The 14,280-nt window shown below is 37.4% G+C and overlaps 1 protein-coding gene across 1 annotated transcript; it reads right to left on the bottom strand.

Annotated features, from left to right (window-relative positions):
• Window positions 1-303: 303 nt before the first annotated feature.
• MRPS36 (mitochondrial ribosomal protein S36) lies at window positions 304-13,079 on the bottom strand. The gene is made up of 4 exons (XM_026498855.4): window positions 12,885-13,079; window positions 3,395-3,458; window positions 1,825-2,009; window positions 304-1,296 (listed from the first exon to the last, which is right to left on the bottom strand). The coding sequence occupies exons 1-4, from the start codon at window positions 12,924-12,926 to the stop codon at window positions 1,279-1,281; spliced, it is 309 nt and encodes a 102-aa protein (XP_026354640.1). The 5' UTR covers window positions 12,927-13,079; the 3' UTR covers window positions 304-1,278.
• Window positions 13,080-14,280: the final 1,201 nt, after the last annotated feature.

Raw genomic sequence — 14,280 nt, 5'->3', positions numbered from 1 at the left:
AACAAAAATCATGAATCACATTGTTTTTGAGTCACCAGAACAGCTTATTGCTAGTACCAAACACCTATCTCATATCCTACTTGGGCAACATTTATACTAGGCCACAACAGAGAATTTATAAGAGAAGCAAATCAACTATGGAATAGCAACAACAACAACAACAACAACAACAACAACAACAACAAAGGCAAAGCTTAGTCCACAGGCAATGAGCAATCCTTAACAACAATTTGACTCTGTCTAATGCCCAAGAGCTATTCTTACTATTAGGGATGACTTCTTTAAAGCATATTCTAGAAATCATTCAAGGTATGGAAGATGATTTATTTAGATTTGTGAGGCTTTCCTTTCACAATAATACATACCCTTGGCACTGTAAGACCCTATTAAAGTTTCATAAATTGCCTTAATAAGGTAAATATTTAGGTTGATTTTATGAGACCCTCAGACATTAAGTTTGAGAAAGTTAGTGGTTTTCAGAATTTGCACACATGATGACACTCAAAACAGTAAAATAAATCAAAGAATAAGACTTTCTTAATACCCCTAATAACACAGTAACTTGCAATTTCTAATCAAACATCTATTCCTAGGTTATATTCATTTTGATCTCTTATTTTCCATTTTAAACTCTGGCATTTGCTTCTGAATATAGGTTACAAATTATCTTTTGTACTAACTCCCAGTTTTAATACCACAAAGTCACCTGTTTTACCTTGACTATATTTTTATCATTTAGTGTAGGATATGCTTTTTAAACTAGTTATACTCCAGTAACTTTGTGAATGAAGAAGTGTTAAGAAAACTAAGAAAAATAATGGAGTCACTCTTTCACTGATCCTCATCCAATTTCAGGAAAATCACTTCTCAAAAGCAGCAGTTCTGTCTGATGAATCTTTCCATGTCTAAAAAGAAACTGAAACAAAAGTGATATAATGGGAAACCTGGGACAGTTTACTAGATATTGTGTACTTTTAATAGCTCAACACTCGTAATACTTGATAATTGAGAGTAAATTAATAGGCTAACATTTAAAAATTTATACTTTAATAAGCATATAAACAATTAGGTAAGCTTGTGGAGAAGCTGACCAAGATACATATATTAGGAGATATAATTGTCCATCTAAATTTTCTTTTTTCTTTTTTTTTTTTTTTTTTTTTGCAGAGTATTTATTCAAGTTGTTTACTATATAATTTCTCATGTGCCATTTTGGAAGTCCTTTATTGTAAAGACTATTCTTTTTCTGATGACAAACAGCAGTCACACTGTCAGTGTTTATTCCGGACCTCCACGCTGAAAAGGAAAAAACAAAGCAAAAAGATTAGGTGTTAAATTTACAGAAGAAATGTTTTCATGGCCACTATACAAACTTACCCCATTTTAAGCAAATGATCCTTAGCTGTTTAAAAAAACTATCTCAGTTTTTCATTCCTCTTAGGCACTCCTATCATTGTTATAAACAATTTCTGATCTGGAAAGGACTCAAGGTTGACCCTGATTGGTGGTCCTCAAATGTCTTGGTTTCAGCAGCCCTTCACACTGAAAAATTACCAAGGACTCTACCGAGCTTTTTTCATGCAGTTATAGCTATTGCTACTTCCCATTTTATACTTCCACACATATATTCCTTCATGTACTTTTACTGAGGGCTTGTATATGGTTTATTTCTAATAGTCCTGGCCTACCTGACTATCTTGGTCTTAGCTATTGACCCACCATGACAAGATGATGAAAAGAGCAAGTATATCGGCCTATGAAATTCCAAAAGCCAAAAATGTTCATGTGTTTTACACAGAGCTAAGATAAAGAACAGTGACATACTTGGATAAATTCAATTTCTTCTTGAGATACAAGTTTCCTTCTGTATTTCTGAGGTAATGTTTTTATTATGTCTGCAGTGTCTGGTGGACCCTGATGCATCAGCAAATCTGGTGATTTACTTCCCTTAGAATGCTGTGAAACTGAAGAGTGAGACGGTAGTCCTGCTGATCTCAAAACTTCTGATACTGAAAAAAAAATGTAATTAGAGAAATAAATTGTTCAGGTATCTTAAAATCCTACTTTGAGTTATCTATTATCGAGTAAGCAAGTCATTATTCAAATGCTAAGTATAATTCTAAGAAGTGTTACTGAGTAACATAGTTTGGTACCTATAGTTAATTTCATAAGGTTCTTTTTAATTGTAGCTTTAAGTGAATGACTTACTAAATCAAACAAGTTTGTAAAATAATAAAATTTCAGGGCGCCTGGGTGGCTCAGTGGGTTAAGCATGGACCTTAAGATCAGGTCATGATCTCAGGGTCCTGGGATTGAGCCCCACATCAGTCTTCCTGCTCGGTGGGGATTCTGCTTCTCCCTCGCCCTCCCCCCCCCCTTACTCTCTCAAATAAATAAATAAAATCTTAAAAAAAAAAAAGTTAAAAAAATAAAATTTCTAGATAGTGGAGTTCAAACCATATGGATCATCTACATGACGTAAGTTTTGTCAAATGGTGGCAATGAAAGTTAAAAATATCCCTATAAGGGGCACCTGGATGGCTGTCAGTTAAGCAATTGCCTTTGGCTCAGGTCATGATCCCAGGGTCCTGGGAAGGAGCCCTGCATTGGGCTCTCTGCTCAGTGGGGAGTCTGTTTCTCCCTCTCCCACCCCCCTGCTTGTGCTGTCTCTCTCTGTCAAATAAATAAATAAAACCTTATATATATATATATATATATATATATATATATATATATATCCCTATAAAACTTGTTAAACTTCTCCCTAAATTAAAGATCAAAGATCTTATAATAAAAACAGGGACAATCATAATGATCACTGAGTGATATATAAAAATATTGAATCACTGTATTAGACACTGTAAGTTAACTATACTGGAATTAAAAAAAAAAAAAAAAACCAGGGACAAAGGATCTGGTAAAAAGGAGGGGCAAGAGGAAAACAGGACTTGTTCAGAATCTTCAGTTACTTTATAGGCAATGATTGCCCAGGGCTAAGGCAGTCTTTAACTATTGAGTGAATATGAATAAGTGAATGAAAGAAAAGAAGGTCAACTGGAAGAAAAATACAGGAATGGCTACTGTACCTCATAATCTCTCCAATGTAAGCATGGGAGAGTCTTCTAAAGGACAGAGGAAAGGAAAGAACAAAAATTTCCCTATATAAACTCAATACCATTAAGAATTCAGAGACATGTGCTGTTGAGTCACCACCGTCTTAAATGGAGGTAATAAGAGGTTAATTTCTACTTGCACGAAACCTAGCAGAGCATTGTGATCTGAGCTACAATGGTTCTGCTGATTTTAAAATGAGAAACAATGCCTATAATAGAGTATTCCTATATAAATATGCCTGTACATATAATCTTTTAAAAAAATCTGAAGTACAACTTACCATTAGGTTTAGGATTGTCTCTTCTGTCAGGGAACCTTATTAATGGAGTATGTGGCTTGACTACCTATAGGAAAAATAAAATAACATGGAAAAAAAGATGAAGCACTAAAATTAACTATAAAAGAAACAACCTACTGAGCTTCATAGATACCTTTGTTAAAATAAACTAGCTTAGTATTTGACAGCAACTTTAAATCTTACTGTTTTCCTATTCCCCAACCAGGAAAGCTGGTCTATGAATTATTAATTTGTTTATCTTTTCTGCTCTTCAAAATAACTTTGGACTTTACACATTATAAGACATTTTAGTATACTACCAACTGACCTCAAAAACAACCCTATGAAAAACATGACACAGATTTTATGTTGCATGACATATATTGCCCTGCTGCCTGGCAAGAATTCGAAGTTTCCTGACTTATATTGAGTGTTGTTTTCCTACTAGGTCAATATCTAGCAGTGTAAAACAGGGTAAAAAGCATACTGAAAATTAGGTCATTAAGAAAATACTTTTTCTTGGGGCGCCTGGGTGGCGCAGTCGTTAGGCGTCTGCCTTCGGCTCAGGGCGTGATCCCGGTGTTCTGGGATCGAGCCCCACATTGGGCTCCTCCGCTATGAGCCTGCTTCTTCCTCTCCCACTCCCACTGCTTGTGTTCCCTCTCTCGCTGGCTGTCTCTATCTCTGTCAAATAAATAAAATCTTAAAAAAAAAAAATACTTTTTCTGGGACACCTAGGTGGCTCAGTCAGTTAAGTGTCTGCCTTCAGGTCATGGTCCCAGGGTCCAGGAATCAAGCTCTGAATCGGAATCCTTGCTCAGTTCCTTGCCTGCTGCTTCCTCTGCCCCCTGCTCCCCATACTTGTGTGGGCTCTCTCTCTCTGACAAATAAAAAAAATTTTTAAAAGAAAAAAAAAGAATATTTTTTCTGACTATAAAAGTAATACATGTTCTGTGTAAAAAATTTGGAAGAAATGGAAAAAAGCACAAATAAGAAAACACCATCTATAATCCCCAAACCCACATAAAACAGATTAAAACATTTGTTTGCACTTTTGGTCTGAGGGATATACCCACAGAAATATTTACTTTTATGATATTGTTTTTATAACAGGTATTTGCAGAGTATTAATGTTTTATCCCTAAAATTCCAGATAATGCTATAGAGGAACTTAAATGGACCTTTCAATATGAATTTTCTGAATACACAATGCAAAGCTCTAATGAACAGTACTATTTGCATCTAAAGTAATCTCTGAGTTGCTCTGTAACTAATGATATTGAGATGTGTGTTGATCGGCAAAATATTTGTATATATGTACTATATATTATATATTTTATAGGGTTACAGAAGTAAATAGGCTTGATGGGACTGGCCTGAAAACACCACAATAATTGTGCTACTGTGAGAAAATGCTGGAATAGAGTTGCCTCCCTCAGCATAAGGGCACACACGTCTTTATGTTAAAAAACAAAACTCTAATAATTAAACATTGTGTGTCAACTATACTTAAATAAAGATTTTTAAAAAGCCAATTCTCCCTCTAGTGATTGTTTTTCCCTTTTCATAGCCAAGCTTCTTGAAAGAATGTTCTATCCATCCACTCTCAATACCCCATTTAAAAGTTTTAAAAATGTTCAACAGCTTTCAAGATAAACTTCAAACTCACATTTGTCATTCACAAGGCCCATCCTGACCTGGCATCTCCTTACCTCTCAAGCCTCATTCTCCACCACTGCCTTAGACACCTATTATTCCAGGTATTCTCAAGTACTTTCCTGCTCCCTATTCATCATGCCATTTTCATGCCTTTCCATCTAGAGCTTGTGTTCTCTGCCAGGAAATCTATCCTCAGTCCCGTCCCATTTCCATGCCTCTGCTTTCAACTGTTTATCTTCTTCTTTTTTTTTTTTTTAATTTTATTTATTTGACAGAGAGCAAAGGGGGGCGAGAGAGAGACCACGAGCATGGAGAGGGGCAGAGGGAGAGGAAGCAGCAGACTCCCCACTGAGCAAGATGCCCGTAGCAGGGCTAGATCCCAAGAGCCTCGTATCATGACCTGAGCTGGAAGCAGACACCTAACAGACTGAGCTACCCAGTTTATCTTTTAAAACAATCATGTATCACTCCCCTCTAAAAAGCTTTCTGGATTTCAAAGTCTGATTCTAAAACTCGTCCTTTGTGTTTCCACAGCATCCTGAACATTTTAAGAATATTGTGCAGAGGACAGATCAATGTGCCAATGATTATATGACAGCTAAGCTCCTGAAAAGGCAGTGTCAGAGAATTAGCACTGCTGCAGTAGTGCCTGGTACGTAGTAAATGCACAGGAAACATTTGCCAAGTGAGTGAATAGAGACCATTTTTAAGTTAGGACTATCTATACGGGCATGTGAATATGTATACACACACTTAGACAACCATACGTACACAGAATCCATTTCAACATTACTTTTGCACACTTAAAAACATGATGTAATATGCTCTTATAGATTAAATTTCCAGTTTCATGTCCACCCCCCTTTTAAAAGATTTTATTTATTTGAGAGAGGGAGAGAGAAAGAGAATGAACAGGGGGAGAGGGAGAGAGACAAGCAGACTCCCTGCTGAACAGGGAGCCAGATGCAGGGCTTGATCCAGGACCCTGAGATCACGACCTAAGCTAAAGTCAGATGCTTAATTGACTGAGCCACCCACGTGCCCCTGATGTCCCCTTAAAACAAATTTTTCTAAATACATAAGAGTAAAGAGAGTACTATAATAAACCCTAATAAGCAAAAAATAAAATAAACCCTGACAAACACATTATACAATTTCAACAGTAATATAATCTTATTTCATCACCCCTTCCCCCATTAAACAAATCCCAACCATCTCCTCTTACCTGTTAATACCTTCCATATGTATCTCTAACAGAAAAAGATTTTTGTGAAACCACAATCCCGATACGTTTTACCACAACTAACAAGCAAAAAATAATTCTTTAATATCATCTAATACTTAGCTTATGCTCAAATTTTCCTCTCTCAAAAAAAATTTTTTAAACAAAATGTAAACACAAAGAATCAACTCTAACTGTATATTAGTTGGGTAACATAACTAAGGGAATAAAAAAGAGCTGATCCAAATAACTTTCATAGTGCTTAGACTATACTTCAGTCTAAAGGCAATAATAAGAAATACAAAGAAATTTCAAACTTCTTACTTAGTAGTTTGGTGTTTGTAGTTGTATAAATACAGCAATTTTGACACCATTTTGTATCTACTGTAGGACTGAGCAAATGAGTACATACATTTATACTGATGTTTGGGGGACCCAGGGATTTGCCTGTGAGAGAAAGAAAATACAAGTGTGGGATGGGGGGAAGAGAAGGAAGAATGCTGTGGTGTTCAGACTGGAACCTAAGGGGTCAGGATAAATTCATGATAAATGCCATGAGTTTATTCAGCCTGTCCCATTAATGGACATTCGGGTTGTTTCCCGTCTTTATTATAAATAATGCATACAGTAAATATTCTCATACTATTCTTATCTGTGCCAGTATATCTGTGGGATAGATTCCTAGGAAAGGGATTGCTGGGTCAAAAGATAAAAAACTAATTTTGAGAGATATTGCTAGATTTTCTTTCACAGAGGTTATACTGTTTAACATTCCCATATTGGTTCCTAGAGCGACCGATAAATACCTGCTTACACACAGCCTTCCCAACAGACTTATGTTATCTAACTTGTACATTTTAAATAAAATTTAAATGAGGAAAAATGTTATCTCCATGTAGTTTTAATTTTCACTTATTGTGAGGCTGTCCAACTTTTCATATGGTTAAGAGCCATTTTCATTTCTTCACCTGTGAAGAGTATGTTCACAGTTCTTGCCTATTTTTCTATGCTTACAAGTTCTTTATATAGTATGGTTATTAACCCTTTGCAAATTTTTCACCTAGTGCTTTTAGTCGAATGCTTTTTACTTTTTTGGGTGAGTAAAGGTGTTTTTCTTTCTAGTACAGCCCAAATTATCAGTTTTTTCCCCTTACTGTATTTTAATTTTAAAGCATAGTTGGGAAAGTTTTCACTGTTCCCAGGTTATAAAGAAAGCCTTATTTTCATTTGGTATTGCATGGCTTTGTTTCTTTTAATTTTCAATTTTTTTTAAAGATTTTATTTATTTATTTGACAGAGAAAGACAGCGAGAGAGGGAACACAAGCAAGGGGAGTGTGAGAGAGAGAAGCAGGCCTCCCACCAAGCAGGGAGCCTGATGCAGGGCTCGATCCCAGGACCTGAGCTGAAGGCTGATGCTTAACAGCTGAGCCACCCAGGCGCCCCTAATTTTCAATTTTGAAATAATTATGAAGTCATAGGAAGTTGTAAAAAATGTACACGGAAATTCCAGGTACTTTCATTCAGTTTCCTACTATAGTAATATCTTATGTAACTATAGCACAATATGAAAACCAGAAGCTGACATTGATACAGTCCATATAGCTTATTTAGATTTTATCAGTTTTATATGCACTCATTTGTGCATGTATAATTCTTTGCAATTTTGGCTTCATTTTTTACATTAAGATATCAGATCCATTTACAATTTATCACTTCCTCCCCCACTAACCCCTGGAAACCACTGATCTTTTTACTGTCTCCACAGTTCTGTCTTTTCCAGAATGTCACATATTTGGAATCATACAATAAGTAGTCTTTTCAGTTCGGTTTCTTTCACTTAGTAACATGCATATAAGTTTTCTCCATGTCTTTTCATGGCTTGATAGCAAATTCCTTTCTAGTGTTGGATAATATTCCATTGTCGAGATGTACCACAGTTTATATATCTATTCACCTACTACTAAAGGATATCTTGGTTGCTTCCAAATTTTGACAATTATGAATAAAGCCTCTATAAATATCCATGTGCAGGTTTCTATGTAGATGTAAGTTTTCAACTCATTTGGGTAAATAGCAAAGGGCAACTGTTCGATCATAAAGTAAAAGTATATCAAGTTTTTAAAGAAACTGCCAAACTGCCTTTCAAAGTGGCTGTACCATATTGCATTCTCACCAGGAGTGAATGAGAGTGCCTAATGCTCCACGTCTTTGCCAGCATTTGGTGGTATCAATGTTCTTCTGGATTTCGGCCACTCTAATAGGTATGAAGTGGTATTTCATTGTAGTCTTAATTTGCAAATCCATGATGACATAAGATGTTGAACATCTTTTCATATGCCTGTGATCTGTCTTTTTTGATGACGAGTCTGTTCAGGTCTTAGCTATTTTGTTGTTGTTGTTGTTTTTAAGTAGGCTCCACAGCCCAGCGCAGGCCCCAAACTCAAACTCAGGACCCTATCCAAGTACTGAGCTGAGATCAAGAGCCAGACACTTAAGGGAATGAGCCACCCAGGCACTCTGCCCATTTTTAAATCAGGTTGATTTCTTATTGCTAAGTTTTAAGAGTTCTTTGTATAATTTGGATAACGGTCCTTTATTAGATGTTTTTTGCAAATATTTTCTCCCAGTCTGTGGCCTGTCATCTCATTCTCTTAACTGTCTTTTGCAGACAAGAAGATTTTAATTTGAATGACATCCAGCTTATCAATTATTTCTTTCACGTATCATGGCTTTGGTGTTGTATCTAAGTCACAGCCAGGGATGCCTGGGTGGCTCAGCTGGTTGGGCGTCTGCCTTCGGCTCAGGTCATGATCTCAGGGTCCTGGGATCGAGTCCTGCATCGGGATCCCTGCTCAGAGGGAACCTGCTTCTCCCTCTGGCTCTGCCCCTCCCTGTTTGTGCTCACATTCTCCCTCTCTGTCAAAATAAATAAATAAAATCTTCAGAAAAAATAAATAAAAAATAAAGTCACAGCCAAACCCAAGCTCATCTAGATTTTTTATGTTATTTTCTAGGAATTTTATAGTTTTGCATTTTACATACAATTCTATGATCCATTTTGAGTCAATTTTTGTGAAGCGTATAAGATCTGTGTCTAGATTCATTTTTTTCCAAGTGGATATCCAGTTGTTCCACAACATTTAGTGAAAAGACTATCTTTTCTCCATTTATTGTGTTTGCTCCTTTGTCACATATCAATTAAATAGCTTTTAATTTTTAATTTTAATTTTTACCTTTCTAAGTCTCTTAGCTTTAGGTATGCCTCATATATAGCACAACACCGGACAGGCATTTGTTAGCCAATTTGAGAATGATTTTCTAAACGTGATTTAGACCATTTACATTTACAGATAAAACTCACAAGTTTGGTATGTTTTGTTGTATCATTTTGTGATTATTTAAATATAAATTCCTTTGTCATATTACCTTTTCTTTGCTTTCATTTGTGGGATTTTTTTTTTAATTTGGAAAGATTTGTAAATTATACTTTTCTGTATTTATATTTACATTATACCTTTACATAATACCTTTAATGGCCACTTTCTGAGATATTACCCATTGGTTCATTATTATGAGAAAGAGTGAAAGCAGGTGACAGTGATCTCTTCTCTGCTTTTCTTCCCATCTTTTACTACCAGTTAATAACCAGGGGCAGTAGCAAGTGTATTCTACCTTTTGTATACTCTTCCCCTTATTTCTCCATTTTAAAAGTTGAATTAGAGCTATACTGTCAGAACAATAGTATTACCAACAAGTCTTTCACCCGTATCTCCATTATTTAGTCTTAGTTCTTACAGTCACATACATTCAATGTTCATATCCATTTCCTATGTGGAAACAACTCCAAGTGCAACTAAGTATTCCTTAGTTGTCTTTCATTCTCTGAGAGATCTAGTAGGAAGGGCTCCAGGGAACCATATTCCGAGTTATTGAAGGTGTAGAAGAATTTGTGGACTTTAAAACTCGAAGGTCAATGTAGCTAGATACATCTCTGGTTCACATTTTCCATCCTTAACTACCTTAAATATGTTATCCATATGTCCTCCGTTATGAACTATTATTGTTGAAACTCTGGTAACTTTCGTTCTCTTTTAAGTGCTTGGTCTTGTAGCCTGGATCACCCAAATTTTTTTTTCTCCTTTAAAATCTAAAGATTCTAGGGGCCTCTGGGTGGCTGTCAGTTGGGCATCTGACTCTTGGTTTCATCTCAAGTCATGACCTCAGGATCCTGGGATTCAGCCCTGCCTGCGACAGGCTCCCCACTCGGTGGTGAGTCTGCTTGTCTCCCTCTCTCTCTGCCCCCCTCCCTCCATCTGAATACTTGCATGCATGCGCACTCTCTCTCTCAAATAAATAAATCTTAAAAAAGGAATATCAAGATTCTACTAGAATATACCCATTAGTCAACCACAGTTGGTTAATTCTCTCAAGTATAGGTTTAAATCTTCTTTTACATCAGGCAAGTTTTATTAACTTACAGGTTTTGAGACTTGTTCTATTTGCTTTTACTTTTTCAGAGACTACTTATTATATTATATAAAAGTTGTATCTTCCTGTTTTTATCTATTTCTATGACTTTATCTGAATCCTTCTAATCTTTTCCTTCATTATTCTGTGATTTTTAAAAATTTTCCTCTTTTCATGCACTATTTCCTTTAACAAAACTTCTGAGTTGCCTATTTACGTTGATATTCCTTCTACTTCAGTATTTACTTCTGAAGAGTTTTTAATTCTTCACTGAGTTCAAAGCTGTATTGTCCCTAAAATGTTAACCTAAAATCTAACCTCAACTACACCTTTTAACGTATAACTCTTCTCTGTTACTTCCCACTATAAGCTTCACCAAACCATTCATTTCCTTGATTGTTCCCTTTTCCAGTCAACTGGTTCCACCCTGACTTTACCTCTTTTCTTATTTAGCCTAGAATCCAGGGACCATTCAATATTCTACTACCAACACTCTCAACCTCCTTCTTGGAGGTGTATCTTCACCTCACTTGTAAATCTCAAACCCTGAATTAATACAACTACCCACCTTCTTTCCATGTCTCATGCAGTCAAAATAATTTTGTAAATGATAAATTATCATCTTTTTGCTTACATCAGCCCAAATATATCCAATATATATATGCTTGGCATTTGGACATTTTTAAATGTCTTTTTGTAGAAATGTGCACCCATTTCTCTTGGGCATAAACCTATGAGTAAAATTGCTAGGTCACAGGGTAGGTATGTTTAACTAGTAGAGACTGACAAAACAGATTTGCAAAGTAGATATACGAATTATACTCCTACCAGCAACGAATGAGGGTTTCAGGGGCTTCACACTGTCATCTCTCAGTATTGCCAGTTTTTAAAATTTTTATAACTTTGGTAGATGCAGTAGTACTTTCTGGCTTTAATTTGTATTTTCCTGGCAAGTAATGAAGTAGAACATCTTTTTACATGCTTATCGCTCATTTCTGTATGTTCTTCTGTGCAGTTTCAACTTGTTAAGCCATTATTAAGATGAGCTATATATTATGGATATGTATGGTTATACATATGGACACCAGTCCTTTGTTAGAGGTTCTCCTTGTCCTCACAGAATCTTTAATTAGTTAATGCTCAATATGTACCCACTGAATGAATAGTGGGATCATTCCTTGCAATGGCACCGAAGGCTGGGATCTAGGATTATCTTTCAAACTGAAACAACCTTAGGAAGTCTTTTCAAGAGGTGTATTTGTGTAAAGGTAAATGCACTTCTCATACCAGAGTCGAAATTCATACAATAATATACTTTGAGAGTTGAAAACAGATTGTGTAAAACAACCACAAATGTGGAGGTTGTGTCCCTTTATATACCAACTTTACCTCTCCTATTTAATGATCACAGCTGGAGAAGCAAATACAAAAGCTATCGGAAGTTCGTAATTGATGTGTAATGGATTAACAAAGTTCCTCTAGCTACCAATCTAAACTCAAAGGAAAAAAAGCTTGGGAAACCAACAACAAAAGGCTTGGGAAACGAACATCTGTAATATAAGACATTACAGATAAACTTAAATAGTATCTTTTTCCCCCTTCAATTCCCCCCATCCAGCCAGTAACTAGACGCTTGGACTGGTGGGGGAGAACAGGCCCGGGGTGAGGACGCAGCTCGCAGGGCCAGTTCTACGGCCATTCCCAAGACCTTGAAGGGACACTGGGTCAGATACAAGGTTCGCTTCCTTCCACTCACCGTTACCGCCTTCCTTACGATTGGCTGATCCAGGACACCACAGACAATGCTAAACGTCGATTGGCCAGACTATTGCCAGGGCAGCCTAGCCCGCCGACTCCTAAGAGGGCTACGGAGATCCTGGCAGAGTACCGTCCGGGGACCGCGCAGCTGCCTACGTGCAGTCCTGCAGGCTGGCTTGAACCCTCAGCTATAATCCCGGCTCACTGCCCGACCCAATAGGCTCGAGGTCCAATTCTCACACATACCCCCGGGCCGCGTCGCTGGCGCTATCCAAGGGCGCGGTGACCGCGCAGCCTCCGCCACCGCCTTGTCTCCCCAGCGCCTTTGCTATAATCAGCAACATCCCTACCGCCCCCGGTCCGAAAAAACGACCGAATTTCCTTACCTGAACGACCCTGCTGGCAGACGCCATCTTGCTGCCCATCATGACCCCTGGCTGGGGCAGCTTCCGGGGCGCTCGCTAGGCGCAGAGATAACTGGACTCCTGGGCAGCTGGGGGCGGGCTCTCCCTGTAGCGTCACGGAGGAGGGACGAGCGGGCGATCCGGCGGATACTCCTCCACTGCGGAGCTAACCCACCCTCTGTGCCTGACCCCACCCCGCCCCGCCCCGCCCCACTTCCCGCCTAGGAACTGCCCCACGTGCTTCCCATTGTTCAGTTTTGCAGACGAAGGTATGTGGTGTTGGGTTTGTTTTGTACATCAGCCTACGAGTAGATTAGGGCCATTTCCTCTCCACATAGCCAGTTTCTAATTTAAGTAGAGTCCAAAATTCAACCTGAAACCAAGTAAGTAATACAAAGTCATGTGGCTTCCTAAAACGAACGATCTCGTTAAAACGAGAGTTAGTGGCAGGCTCACGGAGTGGTCAATTCCAGTCTTATTGTCCCTTTTATTCTCTCACTTATTGTCATCACTTGATAGGGTCTACCATTAGTCCTGATATTAAACTGCTGTCTGCTTCAAGTATGAGAGAACTCAAGTTTGTTTTTCTTTTTGAAACATAACGCTTCCATAACGCTTCCATTTCCCCCCAAATTATATTAAATTCTGTGGCAAATATTGTTTATGTTATAATTTTTAATACACGATATGTTGCAGCCGCTTAACATAATTTTGTAAGTAATGTAACCATAAGTTGTTTTCAGTGATACACTTATTTTGATGATCTAGATCGGTGGCTTCTAAATCTGGGAAGTTTCTTAGAAATATGTTACAGTGCCCCCAAATGGGCCCTTCTAATAAAATTTAAATTACACTGAAACACTATTTTCACCCACCCAACTGGTCAACATACCTAATTTGCATAACACATCCTGGGGAGGTTGTAGGGACAGAGGCACTCAAACATATCATTGGTAGGAGTAAAGGATGGTATTTGAAAAACTTGCATACTGAATGACTCCAACTATATAACATTATGGAAAAGGCAAAATTACGGAGACAGTAACAAGATCAGTGATTGCCAGGACAAAAAGACAGAGCGTAATGGTTTTTAGGACAGTGCAACTATTCTATATGATACTATAATGTTAGATATGTGTCATTATACATGTCAAAATCCATAGAATGTACCACCTTTGGGTAATAATGACATATTAATATAGGTTCAATTGTAACAAATATACCATGTTAGGAGGGAATGGTGTTAGTGGGGGAGGCTGTGAATGTGTAGAAGCAGTAAATATATGGGAACTCTGTATTTTCTGCAATTTTGCTGTGAACCTAAAACTGCTCTAAAAAAAAAGTCTATTAAAAAAATTGTTTTAGGGGCGCCTTGGTG

This window comes from Ursus arctos, unplaced genomic scaffold (genome assembly GCF_023065955.2).
Source record: "Ursus arctos isolate Adak ecotype North America unplaced genomic scaffold, UrsArc2.0 scaffold_5, whole genome shotgun sequence".
In the NCBI taxonomy this organism is placed as follows: Eukaryota; Metazoa; Chordata; class Mammalia; order Carnivora; family Ursidae; genus Ursus; species Ursus arctos.
Note: the sequence above shows the minus strand (reverse complement) of the source record. Positions and strands in the feature narration are given on the sequence as shown.

What these genes read in the sequence shown, in the direction of transcription:
- MRPS36 (XM_026498855.4), bottom strand. Translation starts at nt 12,926, where the DNA reads ATGATGGGCAGCAAGATGGCGTCTGCCAGCAGGGTCGTTCAG. An exon ending in CTGCCAGCAGGGTCGTTCAG is followed by an intron (nt 3,459 to 12,884) that starts GTAAGGAAATTC and finishes TTTTTCCTATAG; the next exon opens with GTAGTCAAGCCACATACTCC. An exon ending in AGACAATCCTAAACCTAATG is followed by an intron (nt 2,010 to 3,394) that starts GTAAGTTGTACT and finishes TTTTTTTTTCAG; the next exon opens with TATCAGAAGTTTTGAGATCA.